Source organism: Erpetoichthys calabaricus, chromosome 1 (assembly GCF_900747795.2).
Source record: "Erpetoichthys calabaricus chromosome 1, fErpCal1.3, whole genome shotgun sequence".
NCBI classification, from domain to species: Eukaryota; Metazoa; Chordata; class Cladistia; order Polypteriformes; family Polypteridae; genus Erpetoichthys; species Erpetoichthys calabaricus.
Genome location: NC_041394.2, coordinates 148,139,996 through 148,160,271, shown reverse-complemented (window position 1 = coordinate 148,160,271; position 20,276 = coordinate 148,139,996). Strand labels below are relative to the sequence as shown.

The following is a 20,276-nucleotide window of genomic DNA, read 5'->3' as shown; positions in this document are numbered from 1 at the left end:
CTATTTAGAACAGATTTTTTATAATGTGTACCCTTGTCGCTATCTTTTGCTAGTGTTATTTAATGGTTTCTTAGAACTGCTTTCATTGGAGTACACATTTGCTTTTTGGTGCTCACAACATACATTCTACTTTGTCTGATAAAATGGTGCATCAATCTGATAATCCTTTTAGGAATATTCCACGGCAAAATCCCTGAATTGAAGGAAGATTTGGACTCTATGCACTCCATATGTTAGACCCTGCAATCCCTTCCTTCAGAATGAATGTGTCAATTAATATGGCCATTACTACTTTCTTTTTAAAACAAGACAAGGAGCCCACCAACTGCTCAAAATTTTGCCTAATTTCGTTAATAAATTTTAATACAACGTTGTTGGCAAAGCTACTTACAAAACATTTCTAACTAGTTACTACTAAATTAATATACCCAGATCAAAAAGGTTTTATTTATTCCTCTCATGTAGATCAGCACATTATTAATATTGTTTTACCCTTTCATGGGTCTTTCTCAGAGCAGATTCTGAAATGGTATTTAACTATATGAACTGGAACTCCCTCTGGCAGAGGATGGTTAAATTAACTTGACTAAGATGCTGTATTTTTACTAACTCAGAGACGTTACGAACCTATCAGATTTTCAAAGCCACCAGACCGGTATGTCTGTTATACCCTTACTCATGTTAACAATTTCCTTGAACATGAAGACATTGCGGTGTGTAGTGCTGACCTGATATCATCTTTTACATGTTGTACTACACTAACCATAAAAAGTTTTGGTGTGCTTGTGACATTTTGCTCTTCCTAGGTTATGCCTGCTTTGACCTAAATGGCTACAAAATGAATTGTCAAAGTACAGTATGCTCTCCATGTAAGTCTGTCTTCCCTCTTTGCATTTCAGTAAAGTAAATAACTTGTATCTATATTTCCTTGTTTCTATGTGATATATATGCATCACACAACAGGCAAACATCCATCCATCCAACCATTATCCAACCCGCTATACAGTGCATCACTTTTTCCACATTTTCTTATGTTACAGCCTTATTCCAAAATGGATTAAATTCATTTTTTTTCCCTCAGAATTCTACACACAACACCCCATAATGACAACGTGAAAAAAGTTTACTTGAGGTTTTTGCAAATTTATTAAAAATAAAAAAACTGAGAAATCACATGTACATAAGTATTCACAGCCTTTGCTCAATACAGTGGAACCTCGGTTCACGACCATAATTCGTTCCAAACCTCTGGTCGTAAACCGAATTGGTCGTGAACCGAAGCAATTTCCCCCATAGGATTGTATGTAAATACAATTAAACCGTTCCAGACTGTACGAACTGTATGTAAATATATTTTTTTTTACAGATTTTTAAGCACAAATATAGTTAATTACTCCATAGAATGCACAGTGTAATAGTAAACTAATGTACAAACATTGAATAACACTGACACAAACACCCAGGCTCCCTGCTCAGCTGCACGAGCACGCTCGCTCGCTCTCAGCTGCACGTGCCCCCCCCCCCCCCCCCTCTCTCTCAGCAGCACGCGAGCCCTCTCTCTCTCTCTCTAACATTGCAGCAGTTTGCGCTATAGCCTTGCAACCGATCGCTGTATAAACACACTTTCTTTTAATGAGTTTTAAGCACAGGGAGAAAAAAGGAACATTTGAACAAATCCGAACTTTATTTAAAAACTAACCACAAGCAACCAAGAAAGTAACATTTACAGGAGTTCGAGCTATAGCCTTGCAACCAATCGCTGTATAAACACTTTCTTTTAATGAGTTTTAAGCACAGGGGGGAAAAAAGGAACATTTGAACAAATCTGAACTTTATTTAAAAACCAACCACAAGCAACCAAGAAAGAAACATTTACAGGAGTTCGCGCTATAGCCTTGCAACCAATCGCTGTATAAACACTTTCTTTTAATGAGTTTTAAGCACAGGGGGGAAAAAAGGAACATTTGAACAAATCTGAACCTTATTTAAAAACCAACCACAAGCAACCAAGAAAGTAACATTTACAGGAGTTTGCGTTATAGCCTTGCAACCGATCGCTGTATAAACACTTTCTTTTAATGAGTTTTAAGCACAGGGGGGAAAAAAGGAACATTTGAAAAATCTGTAATACAAAAACTAACCATAAACCATCAAGAAAACTAACCTTGCATGAGTCGAGGTCTGGCATGAAGTGAGGAGAAAATGGGTGGACAGGAGGTTACAATTTTGAGGGAGATGGAGGAATGTTTTCTCTCTTGTGATTTCTTGGGTTTCTGGTGTTTTTAGCTGTTTAGCTGGTGGGAGTGAAAGCCTCGTGCAGCCATTCCAAAAACAAAGTCCGTGTGACCCAAACCTTCGTGTTTGCCCTCCACATCACTGGCAGTCTGGCTTTGTTTACATTGTACTGTTTGAAAGCACGAGGGTTCTCAAATTGGTAAATGAGTAAACTGGTAAACAGTTTTTCCACCTCTTCCAGCACTTGAGGTCTTTGCCTGGTTAATGCTGTAACTCCTTTTGCAATATCATCTGCTTTAATAGATTCTTTCTGCTTTAGAATAGTCGAAATCGTAGGTTTTGACTTCTTGTACTCGGTGGCAAGATCAGTAACACGAACGCCACGCTCACACTTTTCAATAATTTCTTTCTTTACTTCGATTCCAATTTTCTGCAAAACTTTCTTCTCACCACTCTTCACTTGCTTAGAAGCCATGGTTAACTGCAAAAGCATACGAAATACTATAGAGCACAAAGAGTTCACAGGTAAAGCATGCACGTCTGACTGAGAACAATGAACAGGGAGAGGCTGAACACGTGGTTAAATACAGTAATCGGTGCGTACGAACCGGAAGGGAAATGAAATAGAGCACAAAGAGTTCACAGCGAAAGCACGCACGCACGTCTGACGGAGAACAATGCAACACGTGCGGAAATCATCAGCGCGCACAAAGCGAAAGGGAAACTGGCTTGTTCGTATACCAAGTGTGGTCGTGAACCGAGGCAAAAGTTTGGCGAACTTTTTTGGTCGTAAACCGAGTTGTACGTGTACCGAGACGTTCGTGAACCGAGGTTCCACTGTACTTTGTCGATGCACCTTTGGCAGCAATTACAGCCTTAAGTCTTTTTGAATATGATGCCACAAGCTTGGCACGCCTATCCTTGGCCAGTTTTGCCCATTCCTCTTTGCAGCACCTCTCAAGCTCCATCAGGTTGGATGGGAAGCGTCGGTGCACAGCCATTTTAAGATTTCTCCAGAGATGTTCAATTGGACTGCGGTGGGTTGGCACCCTGCCCAGGATTGTTTCCTGCCTTGTGCCCTATGTTGGCTGGGATTGGCTCCAGCAGACCCCCGTGACCCTGTGTTTGGATTCAGCGGGTTGGAAAATGGATGGATGGATGTTCAATTGGATTCAAGTCTGGGCTCTGGCTGGGCCACTCAAGGACATTCACAGAGTTGTCCTGAAGCTACTCCTTTGATATCTTGGCTGTGTGCTTAGGGTCGTTGTTCTGCTGAAAGATGAACCGTTGCCCCAGTCTGAGGTCAAGACCGCTCTGGAACAGGTTTTCATCCAGGATGTCTCTGTACATCCATCCATCCATTTTCCAACCCGCTGAATCCGAACACAGGGTCACGGGGGTCTGCTGGAGCCAATCCCAGCCAATACAGGGCACAAGGCAGGGAACCAATCCTGGGTAGGGCGCCAACCCACCGCAGGTCTCTGTACATTGCTGCAGTCATCTTTCCCTTTATCCTGACGCTGAAAAACATCCCCACGGCATGATGCTGCCACCACCATGCTTCACAGTAGGGATGGTATTGGCCTGGTGATGAGCGGTACCTGGTTTTCTCCAAACGTGACGCCTGGCCTTCACACCAAAGAGTTCAATCTTTGTCTCATCAGACCAGAGAATTTTCTTTCTCATGGTCTGAGAGTCCTTCAGCTGCCTTTTGGCAAACTCCAGGCAGGCTGCCATGTGCCTGTTACTAAGGAGTGGCTTCCGTCTGGCCACTCTACCATACAGGCCTGATTGGTGGATTGCTGCAGAAATGGTTGTCCTTCTGGAAGGTTCTCCTCTCTCCACAGAGGACCTCTGGAGCTCTGACAGAGTGACCATCGGGTTCTTGGTCACCTCCCTGAATAAGGCCCTTCTCCTCTGATCGTTCAGTTTAGATGGCCGGCCAGCTCTAGGAAGAGTCCTTGTGGTTTCGAACTTCTTCCACTTACGGATGATGGAGGCCACTGTGCTCATTGGGACCTTCAAAGCAGCAGAAATTTTTCTATAACCTTCCCCAGATTTGTGCCTCGAGACAATCCTATCTCGGAGGTCTACAGACAATTCCTTTGACTTCATGCTTGGTTTGTGCTCTGACATGAACTGTCAACTGTGGGACCTTACATAGACAGATGTGTGCCTTTCCAAATTATGTCCAATCAATTTTGAGCTTCATGGCAAAGGCTCTGAATACTTATGTACATGTGCTTTCTCAATTTTTTTATTTTTAATAAATTTGTAAAAACCTCAAGTAAACTTTTTTCACGTTGTCATTATGGCGTGTTGTGTGTAGAATTCGGAGGAAAAAAATGAATTTAATCCATTTTGGAATAAGGCTGTAACATAACAAAATGTGGAAAAAGTGATGCGCTGTGCATACTTTCCGGATGCACTGTATCCTAACTACAGGTTACGGGGGTCTGTTGGAGCCAATCCCAGCCAACACAGGGCGCAAGGCAGGAAACAAACCCTGGGGAGGGCACCAGCCCACTGCAGTACAGGCAAACATTTAAAATAAAATTTATTTTTATCAGGTTCTTCTTATCCCCTTATCCTTGTGATGCAGACTGGCTATTATTAAAGTTAAAACTAACCCACACGCCTACTTTTTAATTTTTTTAGTTCTCTTTCTTTTCTCATTAAAACAGTAGAGTTAGCTGCTAAAGATAGAACCATCTCATCCAGATTTCTTTGCAACAGTGTAAGACATTTCATCTTGATCTACAAGTGATCATGGTGGGTATTTGGTAGGAGATGTGTCTTTATCTGATTTGGAAATGTAAATTAGTCTGGAGTTGACAATCCCTTTTTGTGGTTTTCAACTGAAGCCAGCACAGTTTCATTCTTTTTATTTTCTCCTACTCGCCTCAATGGAATTTAAGTAGTGCTCCACTAACTTATGTCAGTAAATCTTAAATGCATTTGGCATATGGTATAGGGTGAAGAGGCAATGAAGATCTTGCCTAGTTTAGCACTCTCACATGCCTACTGTCCACATTGTACTTCTCCATATTGGGGCAGTCCAATCTTTTTCCCAGGTTGGATACAACATTTGATAAGATTTTTGATGACATGAGACCCTGAATATTCCAGCTGTTGAGGTTTGATCTCCTCCTACTTCTCCTGTTCCTAGTTAAGTTTCATTTAAGGCTAATGGTGTCTGTCTCTCTTTCTCCCTTCTCTCAGAGTTCTTCCACCATCTCCTTCACTTTTTCTGATCTGTGTTCCCTATTGTAAAGCCTGCTTCTGCTTCATATTCTACATTTTGAAAAGCCTCCCTTAGGCCCGTACTGATACTTACAGTTTTCATATGTAATTTACCATTCTCTCTCTTTTTCATTGAATATTATCTTCAAAAACAGCTTTCCTACTTAAAACCAAAAAAAAAAAAAACAGCCAGCAGCAGACCCAATTTAATTTACTTAATTTAATGCTTACACTTCACTCCTTGCAAGTTTTCCTGTGGGTCATTTTGAGCCTCTGTTCCTCCAATTCAGTTTTTTCATATATTTTGGGAGTGCCCTACTGTCCCTGTGTTTTGGATGGTTGTATCTCATATTTTTTTGTCCATCCTCTGTGCCTGACATTCCTTTTGCTCCTCATATTTTACTTCATCTGGACCTGTTCTTTCTCTTCTTCAAACAAAGGCGAAACTGATGCAGAACTTAGTGTCTTTCCTGAAAGCCCTCAAAACATTAGACTTTAATCACTTAAAATACAGTAAAGGGGTAGTCCACAGCACAATTACTTTGGAGACTGCCAGATGCCCGTTGTTCACTTAAAAAAATTCCCTCTTCTTTACTTTTTGCTACAAGTATCTTTCTTTCTTTCTCTTGGACTTGCTGTGTGCCAGTGCTTTCTCTGTAGGTCAAGCAGTGCTTGCTGTGTCCCCATACCACCTTTATTTATTTATATGTTTTTACAGGATTGGGATGGGGATGTTGGGTTCTGCTGGCACTGTTATTCTCTTAATTGTTGGCTAGTTTGATATAAATATGCTTACAAAAAAATGGCTACCAAGTAATGATTCCTATTGCATGCTTGTTGTTTAGTGAACCTTACCATTCTTGTGTCAAGTTTTTTGCCTTTTCTTAAGGTGACATAGGAAGCAATTGTTGAAGACTCAGGCATTGGAGATTTTGTTCGAGGAGGCACTATGCCCACAGGATATGAAACGCCTTTAAATAAAAACAAAAACACACAAAATGACATCTGTTACATTAATATTTCTGTTTACAGAAATACATATAATAGATAAAATAAATTTCCTGTATATACAAATATTACATATACATTTGTCATTTATATGTCATTTGTCATGCATATTTTATGCACATACATTACAAAACCATTGATAGAAAAAGTATACTTATTGCTGAAATAACAATGAATAACTGGCAATAATACAAGAGAAAAACAGTACAACATAAATTAACATTGAACATTAACAGTTTTCTTGCAGTCTTTCAATATCTCTTGTGACCGCCTCTTATAGGATACCACTGATGCATACAGCCAAAAAGCTTCTGCATATGCTGTCATGAGTTATTGAGTTACTATGATTATTATTACATGCATCGCAGGAAAATTATGGAAGGAATTAAGGATAAGATTGAACAACACATGGCAAGGACAGGAGTTATTCTGAACAGTCAGCATGGGTTCAGAAGAGAGAGGTCATGTTTTACTAACATGCTGAGATTCTATGAGGAGGCAACAAAAGGATACGATCAAAGTGGAGCATATGATATTGTTTATCTTGACTTTCAGAAAGCATTTGACAAGGTGCCACATGAGAGGTTGGGCATCAAATTAAAAGAAGTGGGAGTTCAGGGTGATGTTTTTAGATGGGTGCGGAATTGGCTCAGACACAGGAAGCAGAGGGTGATGGTGCGAGGAACCTCTTCAGAATTGGCCGATGTTAAGAGTGGTGTTCCACAAGGGTCAGTGCTAGGGCCGCTGCTATTTTTAATATATTTAAATGATTTAGTTAGGAATATAAGTAACAAGCTGGTTAAATTTGCAGAAAATACCAAGATAGGAGGATTAGAAGATAAGTTGGAATCTGTTGCATCATTACAGAAGGACTTGGATATCATACAAGCTTGGGCAGATTTGTGGCAGATTAAATTTAATGTCAGTAAATGTAAAGTATTTCACACAGGAAGTAAAAATGTTAGGTTTCAATACACAATGGGCGGTCGGAAAATCGAGAGTACACCTTATGAGAAGGATTTAGGAGTCATAGTGGACTCTAAGCTATCGACTTCCCGACAGTGTTCAGAAGCCATTAAGAAGGCTAGCAGAATGTTAGGTTATATAGCATGGTGTGTGGAGTACAAGTCCAAGGAGGTTATGCTCAACCTTTATAGTGTACTGGTGAGGCCTCATCTTGAGTACTGTGTGCAGTTTTGGTCTCCAGGATACAAAAAGGAAATAGCAGGACTAGAAAAGGTCCAGAGAAGAGTGACTAGACTGATTCCAGGGCTACAGGGGTTGAATTATGAGAAAAGATTAAAAGAGCTGAGCCTATACAGTTTAAGCAAAAGAAGATTAAGAGGTGACATGACTGAAGTGTTTAAAATTATGACGGGAATTAGTACAGTGGATTGAGACTGTTATTTTAAAATGAGTTCATCAAGAACACAGGGACACAGTTGGAAACTTGTTCAGGGTAAATTTCGCACAAACATTAGGAAGTTTTTCTTTACACAAAGAACGATAGACACTTGGAATAAGCGACCAAGTAGTGTGGTAGACAGTATGACTTTAGGGACTTTCAAAACTCGACTTGATGTTTATGTGGAAGAAATTAGTGAATAGGACTGGCAAGCTTTGCTGGGCTGAATGGCCTGTTCTCGTCTAGAGTGTTCTAATGTTCTATTATATAGCTTAAAATGTTGAAAGTTGGCTTGTATAAAAAAAAACTATGGATTAAAACATTATCCATTTTACCTTTTGCACTTGGGGATTCTTTTTCAGTTCCTGTGTCAGTTCTGTCTTCTCCATTGGTTTCATCTACTTCTGCAACAGTTGTTAACTCTGGTTCACTTTTGTAAAGACGATAATCAGGGCCCTTTGCACCGTCAAAATACATGTTAAATAAGATTAGAAAAAAATCAAAGTCTTAAGCTTTAGCAAATTCCATAGATATAAAATAAGTGCAGCAGTATATTTGAGTGTGATTATTTATATTACATGAAAACACCAACACTTCATGAGAAATATGTGCATGCAAATGACTGTAAGGAGGAATAATGGAAATATAAAAGGAAAAAAAAAGCACAGCAAAAAGGAAAAAGCATATATTTACAATATTTATAGACAGTCTCCATCAAACAGTTCTCAGATATTCAGTCTTCTAGATGCACTGCCTTACCTATTCAGAAAAGCCTGAGAATTAATTTTTTTCTATTGGGCATTCTCATTTTCCTATGATTAACATCTGTGGTATGCATACTATATGGTGACTAATTTCATTGTACTACATACAGCTGACTTAAATTAGTATTGCCATTATTTTGACTCAAAAAGTGATTTTGATTATATTGATATGTTCTCAAAACAACTTAACACTATAATTCCTGAAGACTGCGAAAATATTTGTAAAGCTGGGCCACCTTAATTTTACTTGCACCTCCTCATCAATGCGTTAGTTGCGCACCGATAGCGCCTTTGTTTTGAAAATAAGTCAAGAGGCCGCAGGCAGGCAGCCTGCTATTCCATCCCCTACTGAGGCAGCTGAAGTCAGAAACAAAATACTCACAGCTGAAGTCTCTTTATCTAGGAATGACGTATCTGGAATTGTATAGGAAAATGATATATTATTATTTGAAATACATATATTTCGTGTGTGTTCCATGTTTACAATGATCTGTGTAAATGTAGGATGAGATTTCATGCGAGGAAAGAAATGTTGAACACATAACCAAAACACATTTTTTTTTATATGCTATAGTAATAACCACAAAATGAAATGTGTAATGTGTGAAGACTGAAGTCCAAATATAGGGCCCTATGATTTCGGCGATGTGAAAAACTCGGACGGAATCACGGAATTAACGCATAAAAAACGGATCTTAGAATTAAAAACGTAAATGTGCGAAATTTAGAGACAGAAAGGGTGACTGTTACAAAACTTTTCAATAAACTAAACTACTGAATAATCTAGTTCTGTCATTCAGATACTATTTTCTAGTTTGTTGTTTTTCAAGCGAATGCACTTCTTCATAGAAATTCAGTTGTGAATCTATCTGTTTGTGCATGTGTTTCCTGTATGTTTTCTCGTTAAAGGCATGAGACAGAAATGTCGAAGCGAACAGTATCAGATACCCCTATGTTAGAAAAACTAAGAAACATAAGTTTAACTGCAAAACTGAGGGCCCAACAATATCCTGGCAACTTTTACGAATCTGGACAATAACTCTTCCACAAGTTTTGCCAGCATACCATAGACTGGACACGAAAAGATACTTGCAATGACCACGTCAGATCTAAAACCTCTCAAGAACAAGGAGAAATTAACATCAAAAAGTACAGGAAACAACAAAATCGTCAAATGCAAGATGCCAGTTTGCAGAGGACTTAGTGGTCATGCGAGTCAGACATACCGCTCTAAAAAATAACGAAGATGCATCCTTTCTTTATTAAGCATTGTAAACAAAGAGGTGCACTGCCATAAAATGAGACTAGCCTTCATCAAACTCATTTGCCCCGTGTATTTTAACAACATATGGCTTCTGTTCTTCGAAAGATTTGTGGCAGTAAAATATATGTTGTAGTTGATGATACCACAGATAGCCGAGACCACATAGTTTTCAACATAGTGATAGGTGAGTAAACATTTGGCTGTATGGTAATCCTTTTATATAGGCAGTTCTAATCATACATTAAATTATACTTAACTGGTATTAACAGTCTTTCCCACAGAAAAATATTATTAGTCAACATCACTGGTTGTTAATGGGTTCCCTTTTAAAAATTAACAACAATGTTTCTGGATTTAATGTCTGGTTTTGCCTTGTGATGACGAGGCATGCAAGGTCCACATTTGACTCTTCCGTTATAAACTTGGCACCTACAAACCTGGGCAGAATAGCAGGCTTCTCCTCAGATGCAGTGAGCGCTTAAAAGCGGGTCTCTCTTTTTTTTTTCTGTTTAATTCCCGGATTTAGCGTCTTGCAGATTAGTTTGCTTTGTAATTAATTATTTTAAGATATGCAGTAGATGACGCTACTGACATAATGATGCACATTTTCAATCTGTAAACATTTAAGGTTTAAGAATCATCATAAATAATTTATATAATTAAAATTACAGGTACTGAAGACCAGTACTTCTTGGCAGATGTTATCTTTATGGAGAGCAGCAACTTTTCCACCTTTTCACAGGCAACACATCAGTCCCTTCAAAAGAATCAGCTGAATCTTAATGACATTTTAGCAGTGGTTACAGACAATACATCATACTCTCAAAGCATACCAGGAAGTTTTAAAAGGGGTTATTGCCTATCAATGTACATTCAACCTGCTTGTGTCACGTCATCAGTTTGGTGGGTGAGACCTGGCACCACTATAAATACTGTAGTAAGGCTGCATCACTAGCAATGTGGGTAAAGTCTGCCTTCTTCAAGAAGCCTGCCAGGAACCCCTGAGGCACGAAACACCAGGTGAAACAGCTGGTTCGAATCAGGAGGGTACCTCGCTGAGCATATTTACCACTACAAAAAGTTATTTTTGGCCGAGAACACATCAGCTCAGGCTGTAACAAATATCCTAGACCCTAAAAGTGAAGTTAACCTTCATCTCAGAAGGATGCATCAAACTAGTAACAGTTCTTATAATTCTGGAGGGCACTCACTGTCCTACTGCAGTCTCAGCACACAGCATCGTGGAGGATATGGGCTCCTACCTGATGAATGGAACTGCAAAATGCCATTTCATTATTGTTTGTTTTGCACTGTTGCTACTTACAATAAAAAAAAACAACACACACACATACACACAAACCCAAAAAACTGAATCAAGGAAAAATAAAACGGTGAAAAATGAAAAAAAAAGATGAAAAAAAAAAACGGAATTTGTGAAAAAAAAAGGATTCCATAGGGCCCTACAAATATCAAATAACCACTTTCATAAAAGCTTTAACAAAACAAGTGTGCTTGTACTCAAGAATAAAACTGATGAAAAAGAAATTGTTCAATTTACATGTTGCTGTCAATGTGTGAAAACTGAAACCCAAATATCAATCAGTACAAAGTAAAGGCGTTTGAATGCATGTGTGTGTTTGTGTTTTTCACAGTGGAAATACGGGTGTCTTATGGATATCTGCTTCGCTGCTGCAGGGGTAAGAACTGCTGCTTCGAAATCGAGACATTGCTAGTTTGATTCCAGGTCCTCCCTACATTTAGCACTTTGAAAGGTGAGCTGCTTTTATTGTTACCATTATATAATAAACATGTACATTTGATCTGAATCTCTAACAAATCAATGAAACAAGTGTGCTTCTTCTGTACTGTTAAAGACTGAAGATCATCAATATATATATATATATACACATACATACATACACATTCTATAACCTGGTGTATATTTTTAGATTACAGATATATTGCTTTATGATTTACTTGGTTTGTAATGGTTCCAAATTATGTAGCACTTACATGCAGTCCCCGGGATAAGATTGAGATACATATTTTTGTCTATGCAGTAATGTATTTTATGTACAAATGTTTTATTTCATGAACTTAATGCGTTCTCCTAGCGTCTTTGGGATCACTAGGAGGGTGGCCACCACCACCACTGTACCTCTGTAAATTCAGCAGGGTAAAATCTACCCCTGGAGCACCAATTGCTTCCTTCTTTGCGGGGATAACGACTATTCTGCCTCTTTTCCTCACACTAGCTCAGGCACCCAATACTGCCCTCTCACTCAGGGTTTTTTCCTCTCCTCTCTTTCCTGCTCAGGCTTCTTCATACACTTTTAAGTATTGCAAGTGTGCTGGCACAGATTACAGCCTATTGGGTCAATCGACTGAACCATGTGTGCCTGCACGTCCAATCATACAAATTTACACACTGGAGTCACTCTGCCATGCTAACATACACACCTAAACCCTGAGCACATATTTATTTATTGCAATTGCACAATTGCCATGGACCCTGCTATACCACAAAGATATATAAAGCAAAGGACATCTTAAATACAAACGGGTTACAAAATGACTGCTTTAAGCAGGTTCACCACTGAGATTCTATGTAATATGGCACATTGAAATAAATGTTTTCTAAAAACATGTACAAGAGTTATGCTTCAGTATATAAATGTTCTAATGTTAGCCTGAAGCCTTTGTAATGGAGGTCAATGGTACTTAGTACTGTACAAGTGGCATATACCAGTGCTGACAAAACAGGTGGTAATGCTTTTCTTTAAATAACATTAAATGGAATCTCCAGTAAAAGCCATGTTGAATCGGGGAATACTAATTCAGCTTAAAGCAAACTAATCTGTCCTGTCATCAAGATGAGTTAGAGAGTGAAGATTTAAGTGAAACTTGTTTATCTAGAACAACATGCAATATGCTTTCTAAGTTAAAACAGCAAAGATATTATCAAAAAAAGTATTGCTACTGATTCTATACAAGTGTACTTGTAAATACAATCTTAATCAACTTACAAATACATTAGAAATATATAGTTCATAGGAAAATGAAGGGCTTTAAATTGTAATTGATGATGTGATAAACAAAACGCTTAGGTTCAATGCTCAAATATTAATTTATATATTGTTTCATAGGTTGTATCCAATTAAAGCTTCATCATTGGTGGCGCAGTGGTAGTGCTGCTGCTTTGCAGTAAGGAGACTGTGGAAGATTGTGGGTTCGCTTCCCGGATCCTCCCTGTGTGGATAGCGCTTTGAGTACTGAGAGAAGTGCTATATAAATGTAATGAATTATTATTATTATTATTATATATTATTATTAATTAAATTACTGTGTGCATAATAATCCCACTGAGCTAATACAATGATGTCTGTCAACTTTGAAGCATGTCTTGAAACAAAGACAGCAACTGCATTCTATCAAGAAAATGAGGGGTAAATAAAATCTTCAAAAGGTTTGTAGACCAGCTAGGAATCAAACCAGTGTCTACATGCTGCAAAGCAACAATTCAGCATAAAACAAACAGAGAGATCTAATTATTATTTTGTTTGAGGACACTATGCAATTTTCCTTCAGTGCCAGATTATCAGTGCAAGGCATGCAGTGTATGGTATAAATAATTTCAAACATAACTGAATACGGTGGAAGAAATATGAGAAGCAGATAACCTGCGGCTGTAGTTGTACTACAATTTTTAATGACTTAAAAAGAAATACTTAAAAGAAATTATAATGCACTCGAGTTCCAAAACGCAATCCCTGTATTGTCTGGACTGATTTAATAAAATCACGAAACTATATGCTTAATTAAAAGAGATCTCCAGTTAATGGCAGGAATTGCCCTTTGTTTCCTTTTTAAAAGATGTTTTTGTTTAATGTACCCTAAGTTCTTGTCTATAAGCCGCGGCTTATCTAAGGAAAAAAGTTGTGAAAATGAAAAAATAGAATATCAGCTTATACCTAAGTCCGGCTTATACAGTAATCCCTCCTCCACCGCGGGGGTTGCGTTCCAGAGCCACCCGCGAAATAAGAAAATCTGCAAAGTAGAAACCATATGTTTATATGGTTATTTTTATATTGTCATGCTTGGGTCACAGATTTGCGCAGAAACACAGGAGGTTGTAGAGAGACAGGAACGTTATTCAAACACTGCAAACAAACATTTGTCTCTTTTTCAAAAGTTTAAACTGTGCTCCATGACAAGACAGAGATGACAATTCTGTCTCACAATTAAAAGAATGCAAACATATCTTCCTCTTCAAAGGAGTGCATGTCAGGAGCACAGAATGTCACATAGATAGAGAAAACAATCTCTAGCAAACAAATCAATGGTGCTGTTTGGCTTTTAAGTATGCGAAGCACCGCGGCACAAAGCTGTTGAAGGCGGCAGCTCACACCCCCTCCGTCAGGAGCAGGGAGGGAGAGAGAGGGAGAGAGAGAGAGAGAGAGAGAGAGAGAGAGAGAGAGAGAGAGAGAGAGAGTCAGAGTTTGCTTTTCAGTCAAAAATCAATACGTGCCCTTCGAGCTTTTAAGTATGCGAAGCACTGTGCAGCATGTCGTTTCAGGAAGCTGCACAAAAGATAGCAACGTGAAGATAATCTTTCAGCATTTTTAGACGAGCGTCCGTATCGTCTAGGTTTGCGAACAGCCCACCTGCTCAATCCCCATACGTCAGGATCACAGATAGTCAGCGCAAGAGAGAGAGAGAAAAGTAAGCAATCTAGCTTCTCAGCCATCTGCCAATAGCGTCCCTTGTATGAAATCAACTGGGCAAACCAACTGAGGAAGCATGTACCAGAAATTAAAAGACCCATTGTCCGCAGAAATCCGCGAACCAGCAAAAAATCCGCGATATATATTTAAATATGCTTACATATAAAATCACAATTTAAATGACTGCTACGTACACGTGTTGACTCGGCGACACCCAGAGCAGAAAGAACGCGCTCCGGCCGCTCCAACCGCGCCATGCGGGGAGTAAGAGAGACGCCAATATCTCACACTCTCTCCCCCCTTAAAGAAATTAAATGGGTGCGAGTGAGACCACTGACCTCCCTCCCTTCTATTAGTTATAGGTTATAGTACGTTCGGCTTATCCATGAGTCCGGCTTATCTATGATAAGATTTTATTTTAAAAATTCGTATGATTTTTGGTCTCCGGCTTATACACGAGTCCGGCTTATAGACAAGAACCTAGGGTATTAATGGCATGCATTTTGGATGATTATAATAAAGATATCTGATGACAAAAAATATGAAGCAAGCTCAAGCAAACAAACAGGGCAAGTTCTTACATTAGAAGCACATTCAAAATTGCATTATATAAACTTATTCAAAAAGTTTGAATGGCAACGTTAGAAATGCCAAATCAAATGGACAGGCATGAAGATGAATACTCTTCAGGGTAGGGGAGTGATCATGGCACAGGTTTCACAGTGGCACTCAGCCACTTACAGTATGTGTTCCATTTCTTGGGCATCCTTGCATATGGTACATCTTCCTGTCCTCAAGCCGCTGAGCTAGACTCCTGCTTGCATGCAGAAGCAGGATGTTGTCAGTGGGAAGTGGGGGCACTACTGGAGCCCTTTCAGAAAGATTGTAAGATTGGGGGAGAGGAGGTCTTGGTGGGGCAGATTCCTCTTCCTGGAGAGTGATTGCATATTGAGATAAACAGAATATGGATTCAACATGAAAACGAGTTACCAATAATAAGTCTAATACAAACCAGCTTTGGAAAACAATGGGAAAGTCAAGCTAATAAAACATCTCCATACAAGAAGTCTACAATAATGAATATCTTTACAATTTTGAAATAAACAACCTGACATACAGATTAAAAAAATGTTTTTTTTTGTCAGTTTTTTTGTACAGTCTAGCCTGCTATTGAAGTGAATGCTTCTAAGATTCAGTTTCTAGCTAATCATCAATTTCCCTGCAAATATCATTCTTGTAATTATTGTTTAAATGTTCTTTTATGCAGTAATTGCCTTTATGATTTCAATTTGCCATAATTCAATTACATTTTGTATTTATTTTGAGTATACTGTCTTACACTTTCATTTAAAAATAAACTGAGGAGTAAATCACTTCATTGTTGTAGTTACAGTAAGAATGCTATATAATTTTAGGTGCAATTAATTATGAAAATTTTTGTGTGTACATCTAATCCAAATTGTAACATTTTTATAAATAATTTAACACTGACCTAAACGACTAAGATTAAGATTTTATATCTTCCCCTCAACTCCAAATTTCCAAAAGCACACATCTGACTCACCTCATTTTTTTGCTTGCTAGAAATGGGCCTGCATCCCATGAAACCTAAAGAGAAGAAAGTTCTTAGTTTTTTTTTTTTTGAAAGATCTCTTCTGAAACAAACATACAAACATTTAAGTACAGAGAGTGCAAAAGTGATTTAACCAAATGAACCATCATGTTCTGATACCCAGTAATGAAGGATATGTTAAATCACATTTGCATTCTGTTTTTGGGACATATTGTACTTAGTGGCAGTTTATGAGCATCCAGATTTGTTCATGAAATTTACTGTATAAAGAAGGGAAGATCAAGATGAAAGTTTCTTGCATGATACCTTATAAAACATCTTTGATATTATCATAAACTAACAACAAAATGCTCCTAATATCTGCATTGTCAAATGTTGAACTCATACGTTACAGTATGCCAGAGAATTTTTTTTAATGCGTTTTATAATTTTTAAAATTGAACAGTACTGGGTCTCAGAATAAGATGTTTCCTTTAATAAATAGTAAAACTTTATTTTAATTCTCTGCAACGGATTGCAGAGACTTTGCTATATTATGGTTGACTAGGGGGCTCTGCACCCTGCTCGCTTTGCTCGCCAACCCCCAGCCCAGCCAATTCATGTACTGTACATCGGATGTACAATTTAAACAGATTGTTATTTTCATGGGAACTGTTACATATGCATAATAGAACTAACTATTTTACATTACAGCGAGTAATTAACCATAGTAAAAAATATTCAAATGTCATAAATTGAAAGAAAACGTATATGCTTTTGCATTTACATAATTTGTATTAAGTTCAAAATAAGCCAATTATTATTATTATTTTTTTTTTGCTACCTGTAAAGCTTGTGCTTCTTTGCCTTCTTTAAATTGAATCATATTCTGACCTGATACATGAATTGGTAATAATTCAGCAGAATGACCTCGACCATGCATTGGCAATTCCATTAAATGTCACCCACTTTCCATTGCACTGACGCACCGAGTATTTAAATATGCTTGAACTTCGTCCTGGGACTGTTCTTTGGATACATTCACGCATACTCTATCGTGCCCTTTATGAATGAATGTACTTGTAGGTGTACTTAGTACTCATAACCGATGCACAATACTCGAAATTAATATGACCATCGAATCATTTGAGCAAATACGGGTTATATGGTACAATCATTGAATTATCGATCATCCCAATTTTAACAACTTTCTTTGCGTGATAAGTTTGTTCTTCGTGACAATTATCTCTGCGTCAATAATCAGGAAAGCCCACCTTACTCATATCTGTTGAATTAACGAAAGTTTTAGGAAATTTCTTTAAACACTTTTTTTTTTTTTGTGTTCCAACATACTGAATCTTTTAAATGAGGTCCGTGAGATGTGTTTAATGACTTTGTAATTCAGGATAGGTTTCTCTGTTTGGAATTTCAGCACAAAACAATCTACATCATCAGGAGGTAATAATTTATTTTGCAAAGTAACCAATAAATGCATGTGATAAATTTCTTGTAAAGTGCGATAATTTTGGATGTACGGATTTGTATCCATTATTGGCTGCAGAATTTCTAATACGTCTGATCATTTAACTTTCAATTCTATTTTGCATTGCTTCTCTGTGATCATAACGTTAAAATTTATAACAGCCGAGAGAGCAGAAAATATGTCTGTCAAAAGCATTCACACAAATGAGATGAGAGTACCGTGTGCATGGTTGTATATGGTTGAGATGAGGGTGTGACTTGAAAAAATGTCAAGGCCAAGGTCGCAACTCGCAGAACTTGAAAAAATCTTCCAAAAAGTCTCGTCTCAGGTTTTTTTTTTATTATAATAGAGATATAATGACTGAATGGCTTAGGTTTTATTGATCTTTATTTTCCTAATTTTGCAAATACTATCAAAAAATAATCAACAAGCTAAAATATTCTCTACTGGGAGACGACGAGGATGGAATGTAAATGTTACCGCCTATTATATATCTTATTTTCTCAAATATTTTTAATTTCAAATTTTATTGATGTTGGGAACGTATTGCAATATTGCTTACAGTGATGCAAATATACTAACCGGCATCTGTTGTACTCCTCTGTATCTTGTTTTTGTTCAGAGCTTCCATAACATCTTGAATTCTCCAAAGCTCTTTTTGAATTTGGGTGTGTTGTTGACTGGACAAGTCAGTCTAAGATAAAGCGAGAAAATACAAAATAAATAAATAAAATAGTAGATATTCCAAAATATTGGGATACTCAATATCATTATCCTAAAGGACATAAAAAAACAAAGATACCAGTGGAAACCTGAAAATCAATTTAAAATCTTATGTTAATTATAGATAAAAACATACTTCTTTGTTACCTGAAGCATTCCGATACTGATAAACCTGTTACTGTAATAGTTTATGCATTTATAGTACATATACAGTAATATAAACACTAACTGTACCACTATTAACAATGAGCTATGGATAATAAATATTGTTGTTCAAAGCATCTTATTTAAAAAAAAAACAAATAGAATTTAATTAATAAAAATAAGTTGCATAATAGTGTAACATAATTCAACTGTTGTGATGATATTGTCATGTACTTAAAAAGGAGCAGTTTCAACACAATGGTGTTTGATTTTTACTTTCTCTTTTTTGGTATTGACTCAAGTTAACTGTTTTGCTACTGTTTTCTACTTATGTAGTACTGTTGTAGCATACCAATGCCTTTTCTAGCCGCTTTAGTTCTAATAAATGCATCGAGCCTGGATGGGATGCTAACCTGTTGATCACCTACACTCATTCATCCTAGGCAAATTTAAGAGTGTCAGTGTGAAAATACACTCTGTATGCACAGACAGCTGGAACACACAATTTGGAAGAACGACCATAGATATTTAGTGCATGCTTCATGTATAGCCTGTACTTCAAATGAATTAGTAAAAGAAGGTTTAATGATAAATGAAATGATGTCTATCCTATTATTTATTCAAATTTATAGCTGGATTACTTAAAGGGGCACAGAGACACTTACTGATCTTGGTAGAATCCAAAGCAAGGCAGGAAGCTACCACAGAAATGATGCCACCAATCACACTAATTCGTACCCCGCTCACCTAGTTTATTTCTTTCAGTAATATAACAGCATGTCTGTAAACTGTGACACAATATTATAGAGCCAGGAGGAAACTACAAACTCTCAAATTCAAGGGAGCTTCGATGCTTCCTACCTCACAATGTCGCATACCTAGATGTAAAGGAAATGTAAAGGCAAGTGAGGTGTTTTTGGAGACACCTCACTTGCTGGTACCATATATGTAAGTATTATAGGTTTCTTTTTTTTTTGTTACTTTCTCTCCTAGTCTTTGCAGTGCAGAATGTAAAAGACAGATCAGTGTTGAATTACATTTGATTGCAGAAAAAGAAGCATGTTTATGCCATGTAACAAAGTCATTAATAACCACATCAAGAAACGTCGAACTTTCACAAGAGTTTAAATTCAAACTGCTTAATTGGAAAGCAAAAAATCAATTTGTTGCAGCGTAACACGTGACTCCTCTTTCTCACCTGTAATAAAAACTGGAAACAATTAATCCTGTTTGTATATTCCTAATGACTTTCAAGTATTTTTCTGTATATTAAAAACAGTGTAGTTTAGCTACTTTAGGTAAGGAAAATAAAGTGGCAAGTCAAAAACTACGTGATAAACATCCAAATGGCTGATTTTCATTACATCTTATATATTAAATTTCATAAATTATATTGGTGTGAATAACCATAATGACATAGTTTTGAGCATTGGAATTACAACTTTTAATATTCTAATACCTTTTACCTTTGTTTTTGCTTCTTTTCAAAAACAATTTTGGTGCAGTTGTTGTCACTGGTCATGTGAGTTTGATGTTATGATGCATCATGTAATTGCTATGGGTGCACTTAAATGAGTACAGTTCTAAGATCCAAATATCTCAAGTATTTTTTTAGGATAAAAAATGATTGACAATTTTGTTTTTATTTAGTGTTTTTTGACTTTGACTCTCTTAGTGATTGCAATGTTGGTTTACTCACCTTTGATTTATTCATCTTCAGGTATGGTGAAA

The 20,276-nt window shown here is 37.4% G+C and overlaps 1 protein-coding gene across 10 annotated transcripts in view; it reads right to left on the bottom strand.

The window, feature by feature from the left end:
- The window catches only part of plekha5 (pleckstrin homology domain containing, family A member 5), a 493,187-nt gene that overhangs the window by 48,858 nt on the left and 424,053 nt on the right, over positions 1–20,276 (bottom strand). For 8 of the 10 annotated variants that reach the window (XM_051935428.1, XM_051935392.1, XM_051935399.1 and 5 more), the window contains 5 exons: positions 18,261–18,372; positions 16,208–16,251; positions 15,385–15,573; positions 8,227–8,347; positions 6,334–6,449 (listed from right to left, as the gene is read on the bottom strand). In XM_051935428.1, coding sequence (XP_051791388.1) covers positions 6,334–6,449; positions 8,227–8,347; positions 15,385–15,573; positions 16,208–16,251; positions 18,261–18,372 — 582 coding nt within the window. The remainder of the gene's footprint in view (positions 1–6,333; positions 6,450–8,226; positions 8,348–15,384; positions 15,574–16,207; positions 16,252–18,260; positions 18,373–20,276) is intronic. The other 2 variants (XM_051935408.1, XM_051935415.1) reach the window with 1 other exon arrangement.